Genomic DNA, 19,776 nt, shown 5'->3' with positions numbered 1-19,776 from the left:
TCAACAAGGGAAAGACCAGTCAGCAAGAGAGTAACAACTGAAAACCACCTCGACCTGTGTGAGCTTATCTTTTTTGGATTTTGGAGCTCTTTCGGGAAGGTGCTGAGATCTAACATAAACTGTGATAACTCCTGTTGGGCACATCACCAGTTTAGATCCCAGTATGTCGATTCTAAGTGCATTCTCTTTGGATCCTGCCACTCTGGTGTTGTTTGCTGCTCTGACCATTATCCTTCTGGTGTATTTTAACACTGGGTCTAAATCTCATGGAACCCTCAACTTCCCCCCGGGACCCGCTCCTCTCCCAGCGATTGGCAACCTGCACATGTTGGATCTGAAGAAGCCGAGTGAATCCTTGATGAAGGTAAGAGAGAGCCAGATTCTTACAGTAAATCGGAAAGCTGTTCTGCTGTTTGCCACCTCTTCAGTGCCTTGCGATGTTCATTTTTGTGTTGAAGGCGCTATGTGAATGCAGATTGTTGTTAAACACTGAAAATCAACCAGAGTGCAGCTGATTTCCACCCAAAGGCTGTGCTGGTAAATTGACATCATACTGACAGGTAAAGAACCACAGAATTGTTACGGTGCAGAAGGAGACCATTTGGCCCATCGTGTCTACACCATTGTAGATAGGTTGAGTGAGTGGGCAAACATTTGTCAGATGGAGTTAAATGTGGGAAGTGTGAGGTTTTCCACTTTGGCAGGAAGAATAGAAAATTAAAATATTATTTAAATGCAGAGTGACTGCAGTATGCTGCAGTACAAAGGGATCTGGCTGTCCTGGTGTATGAACCACAGAAAGTTAACATTCAGGCACAGCGAAGAATTAGAAAGGTAAATGGAATGCTGCTCTTTATTGCAATGGAAAGGGTAAAGAAAAGTAGGAAAGGCTTGCTCCAACTGTACGGGACAATGGTGAGATCGCACCTGGAGTACTGTGTACAATTCTGGTCTACTTATTTAAGGAAGGATAAACTTGTACTGGAAGCAGTTCTGAGAAGGTTCACTTCATGGAATTAATCAATTCCCTTTTGAAAATCATGATTAAATCTGCCCCCACCATTGTCTTGGGCAGTGCGTTCCAGATCCTAAACACTCACTGTGTTAAAAATATATCCCTGATGTCACCTTTGGTGCGTTTGCTTTGCATTAGTGCCCTCTGCTTCTCAACCATTCCGCCAATTGGAACAGTCTCTCCCGATCTACTTTGGTTAGCTCCCTCATGATTTTGGACACAAGCTGGTTCGGACACAAAAACAGAAAATGCTGGAGAAAATCAGCAGGTCTGACAGCATCTGTGGAGAGAGAATAGAGCCAGCATTTCGAGTCCGAATGACCCTTTGTCAGAGCTGAAGGGAAGGAAAATCGGACAAGTTTTATACACTCCCAGAAATGGGCTGCCCACTTATCATTCCTAATTTCTGCCCACAAAGGCAAATACAAGATATTTAACACCCGTCAAAAGGACCGATTTGATACTAATACCTTGTACTAGCCCATAATATCCACCATCTTCAGACCTCCACACAGAACCAGAGACATTGCTTGGGGCAAAGGCCGTGTACTCTCTCTGCCACCCGACCAGGCAAGGACAGCAGTTGTAAGGTCCGAATTTGACTGCAACCTGATACTCTGGAGCTGGTACATGAATTATCCTTTCAATTCTCTTGGCTGCAGCCCCATTCTCCCATGCCGAGTGACTCACCACATGAAGATCCTGACTTTCTACTGGCCACTAGGGTCAGTATCTGGTGACTGTGAATGTCCTTATCAAACTATGGTGCTTCCTCATCGCTGGTGAACATGTTACAATGTATTATTGAGAAGCTGCACAAGGCATGTGATGTGAATAGTTGAATGAGTTGTTCATGGAAATGTATTGCTTTTGTTTCAGCTATCTGAGAAGTACGGTACAGTATTCAGCATCAAGCTAGGATTCAGGAATGTAGTGGTGCTGACCGGCTATGAGACAGTGAATGATGCACTTGTCAAACATGCAGAGGAATTTGGTGGAAGAGCGCACATCCCGATATTTGAGGCAACTATAAAGGGACACGGTAATTCTCACCTTTAACTTCACTGTTGTAAAATCTGTCAGTTCAAATCTGGCTGAATCCTGTCTGGCTTCAAATAATTAATATTTTTCAGACTTTGTCAAAGGTTCACTTTTCTAAAGTTTAATGTTTTAAAGAACTTTGGAAGATAAAAACCAACCCTTTGAATGTGATTGGTTACCAATTTTCTGTAACTTCTGTAAAACGTGGTAATTACACAAACGATTAGTGTAAACTACAATTGGTGATATTAATGTAGGAATGATTGGCAAATTCATGTAGTATCCTATTTTCGGTGATTTTAACAGAGGTATTGACATCTTTATTAATACATTAAGAATTTGTGTTAACAGGAATCAATAATCCCAAATTTGAAATTTAAAATTAAGCCAGTGTCAATTATTGTTTGCGTTCAGTGAAACAGGAGTGAGGGGGAAGGCTCATTTGGAGCCTGAACACTAGGATTGACCAGTTGGGCTGAATGGCCTGTGTCTGTGCTGTAAATGTGATCTAGTTTTGTTTCTGTGGGAAAGGTCATGTCACACAGATCCAATCCTAATGTCTCCGGACAGGCAATCAGTAGGATAGGTAATGACACCTGCTTCACGACTATCCTCAACACTGGTGACCCACAAGGTTGTCTCCTCAGCCCCTTACTATATTCCTGATAGATTTACAACTGGTCCCTCCATGCCAATGCTATCGTTAAGAAAGCCCACCAATGTCTCTACTTCCTCAGGAGGCCAATGAAATTTGGCATGTCCGCTACAACTCTCACCAATTTTTACAGATGCACCATAGAAAGCATCCTTTCCGGATATGTCACAGCTTGGTATGGCTCCTGCTCTGACCAAGACCATAAAAAATGACAAAGGGCTGTGAACGTAGCCCAGTCCATCACGCAAACAAACCTCCCATCCATTAACTCCGTCTGCATTCCCGCTGCCTTAAAAAAACAGCCGGCATAATCAAAGACCCCACGCACCCTCTTCCAAATTCTTCTGTCGGGAAACAGATACAAAAGTCTGAGAACACATACCAACCACCTCAAGAACTGCTTCATCCCTGTTGCCATCAGACGTTTGAATGGACCCACCATATATTAAGCTGATCTCTCTCGACGCCCGCTGTGTGATTGCAGCACAAGTTCTGCACCCTCTCCTTTCCTTCTCCTCTATGTACTCTCTGAACGGTATGCTTTGTCTGTGTAGCACAAGAAACAATACTTTTCACTGTATCCCAATACACATGACAATAATAATTTAAACTATAGTAATTTCTAGGCTTCCACCACTTTCTATTCTAGTTAATCGACAACTGAAGAGGTATTAGTATAATAAGTGTAAAGTCAAACATCTTTCATTGTGTTTGAAGTTTAAATGACTTCTTTCTGATGGATTTAATTATAGGCATTGTTTTTGGTCACGGGGAGTCATGGAAACAAATGCGAAGGTTCACCTCAACCACCCTGCGAGATTTTGGAATGGGCACAAAAACCATTGAAGACAAAATAATTGAGGAAACCGAATTTCTGATAAAAATGTTTGATTCTTATAAAGGTGAGTTTGTGTGAGGTAAAGAAACAGAATTATCAATGTTTCTTTTCTCTGTGTGTTTCTAATTATTTGTAAATGAGGTTGAGTTATAGAGAACCACACAAGGCCCAGAACCTCCGAGAGTGGCAATCACAGTCAGGTTGCCGCTCTGCCCCTTTTTACTTACCTGGATTGGAAGCTGTGTATTTCCCAGCTGATTTTCCGACTTGGGCCTGAAGGGAAAAGTACAGCGTTCCGGTTCCTGGGACACTTCATTGCAGAGCAGCAGAATCAGGGGCAGTGAGGCCACGTGCCCTATTTTTAACAGCACTAGTTGTTGTACACCAGGTAGGCTGAAGGGTCCAGGCCACTTTGATAGGAGAGAAGGTAAGTCTGTAATGTGAGTGGGTGAGGGGGTAGAGTGAGATAATAGTCACAGACATAGTAAGGGGGTCTGGTGAGGTGCGATTAGTACCATAGCTACCAAGGAGTAGCAGGTGACTAAATCTTCCTTACCTTTAAAGAGATACCACTCTCCTGAAAGAATCAGAACAAAGTCTGTGATTTAAGTCAGGGTATCGGATGGTTCCCAGTGCAGGGTAATCTGTGGAATGTTAAACTTTCTGGGAAATTCCCATGCAGTGTTTGCATGCGGGGCATCCAGTGGGGTGCAGAAGGAAGCCATGTCCCTTCGAGCCTGTACTGACAACAATCCCACCCAGGCCCAATCCCTTTAACACCAGATATTTGACCTGCAAAACCCCCTGGCACTAAGAAGCAATTTAACATGACGAATCAACCTAACCTGCACATCTTTGCACTGTGGGAGGAAACTGGAGCACCCGGAGGAAACGCACACTGACACGGGGAGAATGTGCAAACTCCTCACAGACAGTAACCCGAACCGGAATTGAACCTGAGTCTGTGACGCTGTCAGGCAGCAGTGCTAACTACCGTGCCATCTTGCTGTCCCTCTTAAGTACCTCACCACACCATCCTGGAGATTATAAATTCTGAGCAAACATTACAAAGAGGACAAACAGTCCATTGTGTCCCTGCTAGCCTTTTGCTGGATTAATCCAAAAGTAATTCCACTGACTGCGGTGTGCCCGTGTCTCTGTATTTTCCCCCAAAATCAATCAAAGAATTTCTCACAGAACCGCCGTGACCAACTGGGTTATAGTTTTCCAGTTGATCCATCTCTCATTTCAGGATGTATTCTCCATTTCCTCAGCACGATTTGTATATCTAGGGTGGATTAGAAAATTCTAGTCAGATCCCTGCTAACCCCTCTCTGTGTTCCTATAACAGCCTCGGGAACAATCCGAGTGCCCTCGTTACCTGACGAGCAATGCAATTGTGATTTTGTTGTGAAGGATCAGCACTAGATTGTGTGTGTGTGCGTGTTTTCTTTTCAGGCCAATCCTTCAATCCAACCAACAAACTGAATGCTGCAGTTGCCAACATAATTTGCTCAATACTGTTTAGTGACAGATTTGATTATGAGGATGAAAGTTTTGTCGGAATCATAAAGAGATTGAATGAAAATCATCGACTTGCTGGTTCCCCCATGGTCCAGGTAAATCCCGTCTTTCATCAGCAACAGAAATACATTCCAGAAAAGAGCACTTGCGACCAGCAGCAGCTGAAAGGGGTGGGGGATCTATAGTGGAGTCTCAAAAAGCCTGTGTGGTGCAATGTATTAGTTACATGGAGGAGAAGCGCACCTTAATAATTTACCTGAAGGAGGTTACACTCTCATTGTGTTTGAGCTGGTTCGAGAACCTGAAACGTTATGGAGCCAAGATGAGTAAATAGCTTTGGACATAGAGATTGGCTGGGATCTAATTTAATGGGAGCATCAGGCCCGACTGGCTGTATGGCCTCCTCCTGCTCCTGTGCTGTTTGTTAATAAGAAAGAGGAATGTTACAACTCTGAGCTGAAAAGACGCAGGGAGGTAATAATCAAAGAGATTCATGTTAACATTTGTACCGGAGCTCTTTGTTAGGATGAACACTAATGGGTGCACAATCTGGACACAAGGCCCTATTTTACCATTTAGATTCTAAGTGCTGGGTGGACTTGAAACTGGGAGTGTTTCAGATCTGACTTTTAGACCCATTCTCAGGTGCCCCCGTACACATTCTGCCTGCAAAAGTATTAGTGATTCCGAATCGTGCTGCACAAGCCTGTGGGTGGGGCTTAACTCTCCCGAAACCCAGCAGCTCCGATCGGCGCCTCGAACAGCGCATGCGCAGAAAAGAACGAGAGAATGCGGCTCCCCTGCCACATCGCTCCCAGGCAGGGAAATGCTTCTCCTTGGCCCCTGCAGGCATTATCCCGACCCCCAACATTAGTGACCCCCTTATCCCCCCACCCCCTCCGCCACCCAGACCGATCATGGGCCCCTCCCCCCTTCCCACACACTGATCTAAGGCGGAATGGTAGTGGAATGCTCCTTGCCTCCCACTGATCTCAGTCAGAGTGGCAGCAGAACCTCCCTTCCCCCTCAAGTCGGAGTGGCAGCGGACCCCCCTTCCCCCCCCCCAATGATCACAGGCAGAGTGGCAGCGGACCCCCTTTCCCCCTCAATGATCACAGGCAGAGTGGCAGCGGACCCCCTTCCCCCTCAATGATCACAGGCAGAGTGGCAGCGGACCCCCCCAATGATCACAGCAGAGTGGCAGCGGATGCTCCCAACTGATCTCAAGCAGAGAGCCCGCGGACTCTCGGCACTTATCTCCTCACTAACACTCACTGACAGAGTGCCCGAATCAAACTTATATGTAGCATGCCTGATTTGCGCCAATTCCGGATGGGCAAACAGAGTGGTAAAGGTGGAAGTGCCAGTAAAGTTTGAGGTTGAGCACTTTAAGTCAATTTAAATGCATGCAAATGCATGTGAATGGCCGTCGCACCTGATTCGGTCATGGTCCCAATCCCATTTTCGGGCCATGATAAAGAGGAACCGGCGCAGAGGCAGGCACGGATCACGCTACTCGCCTCTAGCCCAACTTTACCGTGTTTTCACGCCCGAAAAGGGGTGCAACGCGATGATAAAATTGGGCCCTTTCATGCGACAGATTCCGAACATTTTAAAGATTTAGTCATTGCACTGTTCTCATTATGGAATACCGGGATGTGAGCAGGTTGTTGATTTGCTTTGATGTTAAGCTAAATGGCATCACTTTATTTTTATTCTATAGCTGTACAATGCATTTCCCTTCTTGGGATTCCTTCCTGGATCACACAAAAGGTATTTCTCCAATACAAAGCAGACAATTGCTTACTTGAAGACCCTCTTCATCAATCACCATCAGAACCTGGATGAGAATGACCTGAGGAGTTTTATTGATGCATTCGTGTTGCGACAACAACAGGTAGAAACACGACTTCCCTCTTCAGAAGTGCTGTAGATTCTCTATAAGCTCTGGTTATGATGTCTTGGGACAACAAAGGGAACTTTGTTCAACCCAGCATGGCAGGATGGGCTGTAAATGTCTGATTCTGTGGAAAGTATAATTTATTTTTAAAAGAAAGAACCTTTTACATTCTGTCTATCGAACCCCAGGATGTCCCAAAGCAGATTCCAGCCAATGAGGCACTTTTCAAATGTAGTCATTGTTTGTGATGTGAATTCAACCAATATCAGGAAAACAGACTATCTGGTTGTGGTGAACCATCGTTGGTTCCCACTAGGTAGTACTGAGCCAGGGTCTGGCCAGTACTACAAATATGTATATATGTTGCTGTTGGGATTAGGGATGGGTTGTTCTACTTGTTGCTGTTGGGGTTAGGGTTGGGCTGTTACACCTTGTATTATAGTTATTATGGTACATCCCAGTCGGGCTCCGCCTCCTGGGAGAGGTATAAAGGTCTCTGCTCAGTCTGGGACCCCTCAGTCTGGGATCGTGTATATAATTAGTAGCTTCGTTGTTACAGCAAATAAAAGCCTTTATTTCCTGAGCATCTCAAGCCTCGTGTGTGATAACGCGCATCACTGGTCAATCCCACATTGCTGTTTGTGGACACTTCCCCAGCTCAGATTGGCTGCTTGTTTCTGACAGTCACCACACTCACAGCAATGCTTTATTGGCTGTCAGGCACTTTGCAACATCCTCAGGTCATAAAAGACAGAATAGAAATCTTAAGACAGCGGGGAGAACCGACCTGCTTTTCTTTGCAATATTTCCACCCGAGAGAGCAGACAGAGCCTTTGTTTGACACCTTATCAAAAGTGGCACCTCTGACAGTGCGGCATTCCTTTGGTACTACACTGGAGCAAACCCATTGCTGCCTCTTATTCCTGGCCCCTTTTCTGTACTGCATTTCCCAATAATGTAGAATTCAGGTTAATAATGCACCCATGCCGCACTCTACTGGTTCCAATCCCAGTTCTGAGCTTTTGTTTTGTTATTTCTTGTAGGAATCGGGCAACCCTAATTCATACTTTAATGAAAACAACTTAACCTTCACCGTAGCCGACCTATTTGCTGCAGGGATGGAGACCACCTCAACCACAGTTCGTTGGGGAATGCTTCTGATGATGAAATATCCAGAGATTCAGAGTAAGAAGCAGTCTGATTCCATTCTGGACCCATCTTGTTGTATCATTTTGTATCCCTCACTCTCAGATTATCATGGGTGGGATTTTGAGCTTTTTTTCTCCCTCTTTACGGAATGTGGGTGTCACTGTCTATTACCAGCATTTATTGTGTGACCATGCTGTGCCTTTCAGAAATGTACTTTCATCAGGTTCCTCTGCAGTATGTTTCTGGCAGGCACTGGCAATTGTTGGCACCGTGATGTCTGTGACCGGTGTCCTTTATTGCTGCTGGGACAATATAATTGATATCACGTTGATTTTAATCTGGACTAATGCAGTGTTCTGTGGTTTCATGGTCCTTTGGGGATTGTTGAGTGGAGCTTGATTTGGGGATGTGACCCTAGTGGTTAACTGAATCGTACCTGGAGTGAAACACCTTAAATTCACCCGAACACCAAAATCAAATGTAAAACTTAGGGCCTGGGCTAACTTCATTAAACACCTTGGAGTTTCTGACCTGTGTTTTAACAATTGCCCATCTCTACTTGCCCTTCAGAAGGTGGTGGTGAGCCACCTTCTTGAACCACTGCAGTTCCTGTGATGTAGGTACACCCACAGTACTATTGGGGAGGGAGTTCCTGGATTTTGACCCAGTGACAGTGAAAGAACAACAAAATATTTCCAAGTCAGGATGGTGAGAAAGGGAATCTCTAGATGGTGGTGTTACCATGTATCTACTGCTCTTGCCCTTCTAGATGGTATTGGTCGTGGGTTTGGAAGGTGCTGCCGAAGGAACCTTGGTCAGTTCCTGCAGTGCATGGGGTGGCACGGTAGCACAGTGGTTAGCACTGCTGCTTCACAGCTCCAGGGTCCCGGGTTCGATTCCCGACTCGGGTCACTGTCTGTGTGGAGTTTGCACATTCTCCTCGTGTCTGCGTGGGTTTCTTCCGGGTGCTCCGGTTTCCTCCCACAGTCCAGATGTGCGGGTTAGGTTGATTGGCCAGGTTAAAAATTGCCCCTTATTGTCCTGAGATGCGTAGGTTAGAGGGATTAGCGGGTAGAATATGTGGGGGTAGGGCCTGGGTGGGATTGTGGTCGGTGCAGACTCGATGGGCTGAATGGCCTCCTTCTGCACTGTAGGGATTCTATGATTCTATGCATCTTGTAGATTGTACACACTGCAGTCACTGTTCATTGGTGGTGGATGGAGTGAATGTGGAAGGGGTACCAACCAAGCGTGCTGCTTCTTTCCCAGATGGTGTCAAGCTTCTTGGGTGCTGTTGAAGCTGTACTCATCCAGGCAAATGGAGAGAATTCCATCTCACTCCTGACTTGTGCCTTGTAGATGATGAACTAGTTTTGGGAAGTCAGGAGGTTAGTTACTTGGTGTAGGATCCCTGGCCGCTGACCTGCTTACATTGCCATAGTATTTATACAGATAGTCCAGTTCAGTTTCTGGTCAGTGCAAAGCCCCAGGATGTTGATAGTGGGGAATTCAGTGATGGTAATGCCATTGAAATTTGAGTGTTGATGGTTGGATTCTCTCTTGCTGGAGGTGGTCAATGCCTGGCACTTGTGTGGCGCGAATGTTACTTTTCACTTGTCAGTCCAATGCTGGATATTGTCAAGGGCAGTCATTCAGCTCTTTTGCCCATGTTTGAACCAAGGCTGTAATGAGGTCAGGAGCTGTCTTGCAGGAATAAATCCAGGACCGTACTTTCAATCACTTTAAAAATGTGCTTGTCTTGCAGAAAAGGTTCACAAGGAAATTACCAGAGTTATTGGATCAGATCGATCTCCCAGAATTCAAGATCGGAAGAGATTGCCGTACGCTAACGCGGTGATCCACGAAATCCAGAGGTTTGGTGACGTTGCGCCCCTGAGCCTCCCACACGAAACCACAGGGGACTTAATCTTCAAAGGATTCTTCATTCCAAAGGTACTCCAGGGAAGCAATGGCCACAGCTGGGGCTTGATATTTTGACATTTAATGGAGAGCTTGGGGAGGAAATGAGCTCTCAAATTTGCACCTAATTACACTTTGCCCCATTTGTGCCTCAGTGGTTAGCTCTCATTAACTGATATATACCAAAGTTGTTGGAGGAAGAGCAGAGGAGTGGAAATAATTAGAAACTCAATCACAGTTCTGACACAGAAAGAATGGGCTGAAAGGCCTCTTTCTCCATTGCCTCTTTTGGGGTTATTCTATGTTGTAAATGAGTAGGGTGAACAGGGAGAAAGGGAGAATAAATTGGGAGCAAATGAGTTCACAAACAAATCTTTCATTGCACACCTTTGAATGCAGAATGTGCATTTCCCAAGGAACTATTCAGGAGCAAATATTTGACACCGAGCCACAGCAGGAGATATCAGGAGAGATAACATAAACTGAGTTAGGCTTAAGAGGAAGACTTACATTTATAAAGCACTTTGCATGACTCCAGGAGGTTTCAAAGCATTTTAGATCCAATGAAATACTTTTGAAGTTTAGTCACCGTCGTAATGTGGGAAATGCAGCATTCGATATGCGCACAGCAAACAGCAATGTGACCATTGTAGTGTAGTGTCATGTGGTATATTGGGATTTTAGTATTTTAATTCTCATTGTGTATCATCACAGAAAGTGAGGCAACATCACATGATTTATTTTGTCTCATGTGCACCCTTGTGAAAAGTATAAGCCAGAGCAGTAAGATGTGTTCCAGTAAAGCCCCTGTTTCATATACCTCTGCAGACTCATGAAGTATTTTGCATTCATTTACCAAGACCAGGAATGTTGTAATAATGACCGGATCATCTTTTGCACCTACCAGGAAGACAGAAATGAGGCCTCAGCTTCAATCCTGTCCAATTGAAAAGGCAGTGGTTGGGATTGTGGCAGGACCGAAAATTTGCGTTGAATGTCAGTGGAACTTTTTGCAGGTCTGCCAAATATTCCATCCCGCCTGCGACTGGAAAATCTCGGCCAGTATCTCTGCAGTAGCGGCACTCCTGTACTGAAGTGGCAGTCTCTGTCCTGGAGCAGTTGTCTCTGTACTGGAGCGGTTGTCTCTGTACTGGAGCGGTGGTCTCTGTACTGGAGCGGTGGTCTCTGTACTGGAGCAGTTGTCTCTGTACTGGAGCGGTGGTCTCTGTACTGGAGTGGTGGTCTCTGTACTGGAATGGTGGTCTCTGTACTGGAGCAGTGATCTCTGTACTGGAGCAGTGGTCTCTTTACAGGAATGGTGGTGTCTGTACTGGAGCGGTGGTCTCTGTACTGAGTGGTGGTCTCTGTACTGGAATGGTGGTCTCTGTACTGGAGCAGTGTCTCTGTACTGGAGCAGTGGTCTCTTTAATGGAATGGTGGTGTCTGTACTGGAGTGGTGGTGTCTGTACTGGAGCAGTGGTCTCTGTACTGGAATGGTGGTCTCTGTGCTAAGGCCCTGCAATTTGATGTGACACAAAGGGTGGTTAACAGTGAGGTGGAGTGTTTTGGGCTACAAGAACATATAGACGGAATGGTCAAATGGGCAGATAAGTGGCAGATGGAATTTAACGCTAAAAAGTGTGAGCTGATACACTTTGGAAGGAGTATTTTGATAAATTATCCAATGAATGGTAGTTCATTAGGAAGTTCTGTGGAACAAAGGGACCTTGGTGTGTTTGTCCACAGATCTCTGAAAGTGGAAGGGCATGTTAGTCGAGTGGTGAAAAAGACATATGGGACACTTGCCTTTATCAGGCGAGACATAGATTACAAAAGCAGGGAAGTCACGTTGGAGTTGTATAGAACTTTGGTGAGGCCACAGCTAGAGCACTGTGTGCAGTTCTGGTCGCCACATTACCAGAAAGATGTGATTGCACTGGAGGGGGCACAGAGGAGATTCACCAGGATGCTGCCTGGCATGGAACATTTAAGTTATGAAGAGAAGTTGGATAGCCTTGGGTTGTTTCCATTGGCATCTCCACATCATTGTTTCCATTGGAGCAGAGAAGACTGAGGGGTGACTTGATTAAGGTGTACAAGATTATGAGAGACATGGACAGAGTGGATAAGGAGCAGTTATTCCCGTTAGTTGAAGGGTGAGTCAGGAGGGGACATAGGTTCAAGATGAGGGGCAGGAGGTTTGGGGGGTGGTGTGTGAGGAAAACCTTTTTGTCCAGAGGGGGCTGAAGGGTGGATCAGTAAATTTGCTGATGACACCAAGATTGGTGTAGTGGATGAGGTCGAGGGCTGTTGTAGGCTGCAAAGAGACATGGATAGGATGCAGAACTGGGCTGAAAAATGGCAAATGGAGTTTAACCCTGATAAATGTGAGGTGATTCATTTTGGTAGGACTAATTTAAATGTGGATTACAGGGTCAAAGGTAGGGTTCTGAAGACTGTGGAGGAACAGAGAGATCTTGGGGTCTATATCCACAGATCTCTAAAGGTTGCCGCTCAAGTGGATAGAGCTGTGAAGAAGGCCTATAGTGTGTTAGCTTTTATTAACAGGGGGTTGGAGTTTCCGAGCCATGGGGTTATGCTGCAACTGTACAGGACCTTGGTGAGACCAGATTTGGAATATTGTGTGCAGTTCTGGTCACCTCACTATAAGAAGGATGTGGAAGCGCTGGAAAGAGTGCAGAGGAGATTTACCAGGATGCTACCTGGTTTGGAGGGTAGGTCTTATGAGGAAAGGTTGAGGGAGCTCGGGCTGTTCTCTCTGGAGCGGAGGAGGCTGAGGGGAGACTCAATAGAGGTTTATAAAATGATGAAGGGGATAGATAGAGTGAACGTTCAAAGACTATTTCCTCGCGTGGATGGAGCTATTACAAGGGGGAATAACTATAGGGTTCATGGTGGGAGATATAGGAAGGATATCAGAGGTAGGTTCTTTACGCAGAGAGTGGGTGGGGTGTGGAATGGACTGCCTGCCTGATAGTGGAGTCAGACACTTTAGGATCATTTAAGCGGTTATTGGATAGGCACATGGAGCACACCAGGATGATAGGGAGTGGGATAGCTTGATCTTGGTTTCAGATAAAGCTCGGCACAACATCGTGGGCCGAAGGGCCTGTTCTGTGCTGTACTGTTCTATGTTCTATGTTCTATGTGGTGATGGTCTGGAATGCGCTGCCTGAGAGAGTGGTGGAGGTGGGTTGCCTCACATCCTTTAAAAAGTATCTGGATGAGCACTTGGCACATTATAACATTCAAGGCTATGGACCAAGTGCTGGCAGGTGGGATTAGGTGGGCAGTTCAGGGCATTGCATGCGTCGGTGCAGACTCGATGGGCTGAAGGGCCTCTTCTGCGCTGTATAATCCTATGATTCGATGAGAAGTGAACATGCACCCAACTATGACATGGCGACCACAAATGTAGGGTCTGAGGGGGAGAGATGTGGCAGGTGGAGAAGGTAACATGGGGATATCCAGAGTTTGGGGCTCAGACAGCTGAAAGCACAGCTTCTTGCTGGTGGAATGAGTCAAACTGGGGCTGGCCAAGGGGCCAGAATTGGAATGGAAATTCTATATTTAAGCTCACACTGAGATGACTGATTAACAACAGTATAAATATTTTCAGCAATGACCTACATTAACAAAATACAAGTATCATATGAAAATTATATTTTAATATTTCCAGGGAACCCATGTGATTCCATTGCTGTCCTCTGTGCTGTATGATAAAACCCAATGGGAAAAACCAAATGAGTTCAACCCGTCTCACTTTCTGGATGCTGAGGGCAAGTTTGTGAAGAGAGAAGCCTTCATACCTTTCTCCGCAGGTAGCACAGCGTATGACTTTATTGGACTGTGTATTGGTGGAAACATTCTCTCCCTTGCTGGGGAAAATAACATGTAGAAAATGCAGCGTTAAGAGGATTCCAATTCAATTATCTTTTTCTTGGTGGGGTGTGAGGTGTTGCTGTCTTTTTTCTCAGACTGCCTACACCTACTTATCTCCACAATGGTGAGACTGGCTGTGGAAGCTTGAACTGGGAATTAATGGAACACTCATTTATTAAAACTGCACCTTCACAGTTTCAGGGCATCATAACTTTCAGCATGCCAATGCCTTTGATCCATAGTCACGATTGAAATGGAGGGAACACTGCCAGCAATTCATAAATAATGCCAGATTGCACCTCAGTCTAATGTTTGATTTGAAACATGGTCCCTCTGAAAGGGGCATTCTCAGTTCTGCACCCAGAGCACCATCCTGGATTTGAGTTTGGGGCCCAGACAGCTGAAAGCACAGCTTCTTACTGGTGGAATGAGTAAAACTGGGGCTGGCCAAGGGGCCAGAATTGGAATGGAAATTCTATATTTAAGCTCACACTGAGATGACTGATTAACAACAGTATAAATATTTTCAGCAATGACCTACATTAACAAAATACAAGTATCATATGAAAATTATATTTTAATATTTCCAGGGAACCCATGTGATTCCATTGCTGTCCTCTGTGCTGTATGATAAAACCCAATGGGAAAAACCAAATGAGTTCAACCCAAGTCTCTGGAGTGGGGCTTGGAGGCACTTTTTCTCGGAGACTCTGAAGCATTTAATTTTGTTCTGAGCCTGAGATACAGAGGCTTCAAGGACAAATGCTTCAACCCCGTGAGACTGTATTGAGAGACAATCAATAAGTGAATGAAACTGCACTTACTAATTGTTGATAAGACTTCGGGAGAGTTTAAATTAATTCAGCAGGGGGATGGGTACCTGAATTGTAGCTCCGGTGTACAGGAGGTTGAGAGTAGTGAGGTCATGGATGAGGTTTCAGAGTCGCAGGAGTGTACTGGCAGGCAGGAAGGTGGTTTGAAGTGTGCATACTTCAACGCCAGGAGCATGCGGAATAAGGTGGGTGAGCTTGCAGCATGGGTTGGTACCTGGGATTTCGATGTTGTGGCCATCTCGGAGACATGGATAGAGCAGGGACAGGAATGGTTGTTGCAGGTTCCGGGGTTTAGATGTTTCAGTAAGTGCAGGGAAGGTGGTAAAAGAGGGGGAGGTGTGGCATTGTTAGTCAAGGACAGTATTACGGTGGCAGAAAGGACATTTGATGAGGACTCATCTACTGAGGTAGTTTGGGCAGGGGTTAGAAACAGGAAAGGAGAGGTCACCCTGTTGGGAGTTTTTTATAGACCTCCGAAAAGTTCCAGAGATGTAGAGGAAAAGATTGCAAAGATGATTCTGGATAGGAGCGAAAGTAACAGGGTAGTTGTACTGGGGGACTTTGACTTTACAAATATTGACTGGAAAAGCTATAGTTCGAGTACTTTAGAGGGGTCGGTTTTTGTCCAGTGTGTGCAGGAAGGCTTCCTAACGCAGTATGTAGATAGACCAACAAGAGGCGAGGCCACATTGGATTTGGTACTGGGTAATGAACCAGGCCAGGTGTTAGATTTGGAGGTAGGTGAGCACTTTGGTGACAGTGACCACAATTCGATTACGTTTACTTTAGCAATGGAAAAGGATAGGGATATACCAAAGAGCAAGAGTTATAGCTGGGGGAAAGGAAATTATGATGCGATTAGGCGAGATTTAGCTGGCATAGGTTGGGGAAGGAAACTGCAGGGGATGGGCACAATTGTAATGTGGAACTTGTTCAAGGAACAGCTACAACGCGTCCTTGATAAATATGTACCGGTCAGGCAGGGAGGAAGCAGACGTGTGAAGGAACCGTGGTTTACTAAGGTGGTTGAATCTCTTGTGAAGAGGAAGAAGGAGACTTATGTTCAGGTGAGACGTGAAGGCTCAGTTAGGGCGCTTGAGAGTTACAAGTTAGCCAGGAAGGACCTAAAGAAAGAGTTAAGAAGAGCCAGGAGGGGACATGAGAAGTCTTTGGCAGGTAGGATCAAGGAAAACCCTAAAGCTTTCTATAGGTATGTCAGGAGTAAAATAATGACTAGGGTAAGATTAGGGCCAGTCAAGGACAGGAGTGGAAAGTTGTGCGTGGAGTCTGAAGAGATAGGAGAGGCACTAAATGAATATTTTTCGTCGGTATTCACACTGGAGAGGGACAGTGTTGTCGAGGGGAGTACTGAGATGCAGGCTGTTGGACTGGATGGGATTGATGTTCATAAGGAGGAGGTGTTAGCAATTCTGGAAAGGGTAAAAATAGATAAGTCCCCTGGGCCGGATGGGATTTATCCTAGGATTCTCTGGGAGGCTAGAGAGGAGATTGCAGAGCCTTTGGCTTTGATCTTTGTGTCGTCATTGTCTACAGGAACAGTGCCAGAAGACTGGAGGATAGCAAATGTTGTCTCCTTGTTCAAGAAGGGGAGTAGGGACAACCCTGGTAATTATAGACCGATGAGCCTTACTTCTGTTGTGGGCAAAGTATTGGAAAGGATTATAAGAGATAGGATTTATAATCACCTGGAAAGGAATAATTTGATTAAGGATATTCAGCACGGTTTTGTGAAGGGTAGGTCGTGCCTCACAAACCTTATTGAGTTCTTTGAGAAGGTGACCAAAGAGGTGGATGAGGGTAAAGCGGTTGATGTGGTGTATATGGATTTCAGCAAAGCATTTGATAAGGTTCCCCGTGGTAAGCTTTTGCAGAAAATACGGACACATGGGATTGAGGGTGATTTAGTGGTTTGGATCAGGAATTGGCTAGCTGTAAGAAAACAAAGGGTGGTGGTTGATGGGAAATATTCATCCTGGAGTTCAGTTACTAGTGGTGTACCGCAAGGATCTGTTTTGAGGCCACTGCTGTTTGTCATTTTTATTAATGACTTGGATGAGGGCGTGGAAGGATGGATTAGTAAATTTGCGGATGACACTAAAGTCGGTGGAGTTGTAGACAGTGCAGAGGGAAGTGGCAGGTTACTGAGGGACATAGATAAGCTGCAGAGCTGGGCTGAGAGGTGGCAAATGGAGTTTAATGCGGAAAAGTGTGAGGTGATTCACTTTGGAAGGAGTAACAGGAATACAGAGTACTGGGCTAATGGTAAGATACTTGGTAGTGTGGATGAACAGAGGGATCTGGGTGTCCATGTGCATAGATCCCTGAAAGTTGGCACCCAGGTTGATAGGGTTGTTAAGAAGGCGTACGGTGTGTTAGCTTTCATTGGTAGAGGGATTGAGTTTCGGAGCCAGGAGGTCATGCTGCAACTGTACAAAACTCTGGTGCAGCCGCATTTGGAGTATTGCGTACAGTTCTGGTCGCCGTATTATAGGAAAGATGTGGAAGTGTTGGAAAGGGTGCAGAGGAGATTTACCAGGATGTTGCCTGGTATGGTGGGAAAATCATATGAGGAAAGGCTGAGGGGCTTGAGGCTGTTTTCGTTAGAGAGAAGAAGGTTAAGAGGTGACTTAATAGAGGCATACAAGATGATCAGAGGATTAGATAGGGTGGATAGTGAGAGCCTTTTTCCTCGGATGGTGTTGGCTAGCATTAGGGGACATAGCTTTAAATTGAGGGGTGAGAGATATAGGACAGATGTTAGAGGTAGGTTCTTTACGCAGAGAGTAGTAAGGGCGTGGAATGCCCTGCCTGCAGCAGTGGTGGACTCGTCAACGTTGAGAGCATTCAAGTGGTTATTGGATAAACATATGGATGATATTGGAATAGTGTAGATTAGAGGGGCTTTAGATTGGTACCACTGGTCGGCGCAACATCGAAGGCCGAAGGGCCTGTACTGCGCTGTAATGTTCTATGCTCATCTCATGCTCATCCTAATATCACTTGGCTATTAGCCAGTGGGTTGTGATCACTCCTTCATTGGTTAACTTTATCTGTTGCCATGCTGGCAGAAATCCCACCCACAGGTGGATCCTGTGAGCAGGGTTTTTAACCAGCCTTTGATCAGTGCACTTGAAAATATCCCACCAAGTTTCTGCCCTGGCAGTATAATCAGCCTCTTCAGAGATTGAAACAGTTCTTGTGTTCATTATATTCCTATTGCACTGATATTCTGCTGAATCATATGAAGCCAGAAGTACCAACTGTTCCATTACTCTCATTGTTTGTGACATTAACATTTATCACAGCCGTGTTACCATAATATGTCTTTAAGAAATGTATTTTGTCATGTTTCTTGTGCAGGATGTATTTTAGCAGTTAGTTTTCATTCGCGATGACATTTTGTCTGTATCCAGCAGCATTGTATTGTTACTGCAGCAGCATAATTGCTCAAATATTTGTTTTAATCTGGAAAAATGCAGTTCTGCTGTTTTTAGTGGTTCCCCTGAGGTTTTGCAGGGCGGACTCGATCTGTTTGATTGACAGGTGTGGTCATATGGACTGGGTGGAGCTAGGCTTACACAGATAATTCATGCTTAGTTGCTGTTCAGATGCTGCTTTTAAGTTGAGAGGGAGAGAGAGCTCTGCGTCTTCCCTCCCCACCCCCTCCCCTCTGACGTTGGAGACGGGAATCTGCCAGATAATTCTCTTTCTCTGCAGCTTCGAAACGATAGCTCTCAGACGGAGCGATCCCTTTATGTTTCTGAAGTCTGGTGACTGGGAGCTGCCAGAGTTTAGGTTTGGGATCCAAGCTAACTTCGTAATATACACTGGAGTTTCTGATCTGATCCCTAACAGCCTACACACTGTTTCTCACATTTTTCATTCTGTAGTTCTCACAGAGTTAACCCCCCACCCCTGGTTTGAGAGGTGAAAGTGCTGCCCATGGATCTGTGTCTGGCACCTTAAATCATGAAGGAGTTTATTGTCAATTTGAACAGACATGAAAACTGGTGGCAGGGCCTGTCCTGTCCTGTCTTCTTCTAAAACTGCAATGTTCCATTTACTGTTTTAAAAATCATTCTGAATAACTTTGTTTCTTTGAGCAGCATCATTGATAATTCTGCAATGTTTTTTCTGTAGGTCGGAGGGCCTGCGCTGGTGAGATCCTGGCTAGGATGGAACTGTTCCTGTTCTTTACGGCTCTGGTACAAAACTTCAAGTTTCAAGTTCCACCGCATGTCAGTGAATTGGGGCTTGAGTCGGGTGTGGGTTTAACTTCATTCCCTAAGTACCCGTATGTGTGTGCAGTCCGTCGCTGATTTACACAATGATTTACCTGATAATTTCTTTAATCACTTGTAGAAATACATGGGTTTTCTTTGCACATTATCTGTAATGTTTGTCATTGGGCTGAGATATGTGGGTGAAGTTTATGGTGTGTCTACAACACACCTGTCATTAATGCACAAACAGGGCAGAAGGTTCAGGAAGTTGAGAGATACACCATGAGTTGTGAAGTTCCAGAACTTGCTGGGCGGGTTTTCCTACCAGGCCGACAGCCCCAGTTCCATCACACAAATTACACTTGCTTTGGTCACCGGATCCCTTGTCACCCATCTTAACAGTTCATCAGTGTCCATGTTTAAATCAACTAAGATAATTCCAGAAGCTTCCATACAGGCACAGCCCATGTTCAATGTTATGAATATGAGCTGCATTTTACTGGGCAAAATATCGAGACATGCATCATCCATCATGTTCTTGTTCCCTTAACATCCTTTCCATCATGGTTCAAGTTCCCTTGAGGGTAGGGAACCCAAGAATGACCTTCCCATTCTAGGGAACCCGAGAATTACCTTTCCAATCTACACTCTGTGTGAAATTGTGGATTGATTTGCAAGGTTAACTTTTGGAATGAGAAATTGGATACCTCAGATTCACTTACGAAAATGTTTCCCTCGCCTTTTCCCCGTGTGG

The 19,776-nt window shown here is 45.2% G+C and overlaps 1 protein-coding gene across 1 annotated transcript; it reads left to right on the top strand.

The window, feature by feature from the left end:
* Positions 1-163: 163 nt before the first annotated feature.
* LOC144510795 (cytochrome P450 2K4-like) lies at positions 164-19,166 on the top strand. The gene is made up of 9 exons (XM_078240686.1): positions 164-364; positions 1,895-2,057; positions 3,464-3,613; positions 5,008-5,168; positions 6,797-6,970; positions 8,017-8,158; positions 9,888-10,075; positions 13,743-13,884; positions 18,940-19,166. The coding sequence occupies exons 1-9, from the start codon at positions 164-166 to the stop codon at positions 19,116-19,118; spliced, it is 1,500 nt and encodes a 499-aa protein (XP_078096812.1). The 3' UTR covers positions 19,119-19,166.
* Positions 19,167-19,776: the final 610 nt, after the last annotated feature.

The sequence above is a fragment of the Mustelus asterias genome, chromosome 23 (genome assembly GCF_964213995.1).
Source record: "Mustelus asterias chromosome 23, sMusAst1.hap1.1, whole genome shotgun sequence".
In the NCBI taxonomy this organism is placed as follows: Eukaryota; Metazoa; Chordata; class Chondrichthyes; order Carcharhiniformes; family Triakidae; genus Mustelus; species Mustelus asterias.
This window is presented reverse-complemented; position numbering and strand designations above follow the sequence as displayed.

Excerpts from the sequence above, each read along its gene's own strand:
- LOC144510795 (XM_078240686.1), top strand. The coding sequence starts at position 164 with ATGTCGATTCTAAGTGCATTCTCTTTGGATCCTGCCACTCTGGTGTTG. Across the intron at positions 365-1,894 it reads CGAGTGAATCCTTGATGAAG|CTATCTGAGAAGTACGGTAC; the intron begins GTAAGAGAGAGC and ends CTTTTGTTTCAG. Across the intron at positions 3,614-5,007 it reads AATGTTTGATTCTTATAAAG|GCCAATCCTTCAATCCAACC; the intron begins GTGAGTTTGTGT and ends TTTTCTTTTCAG.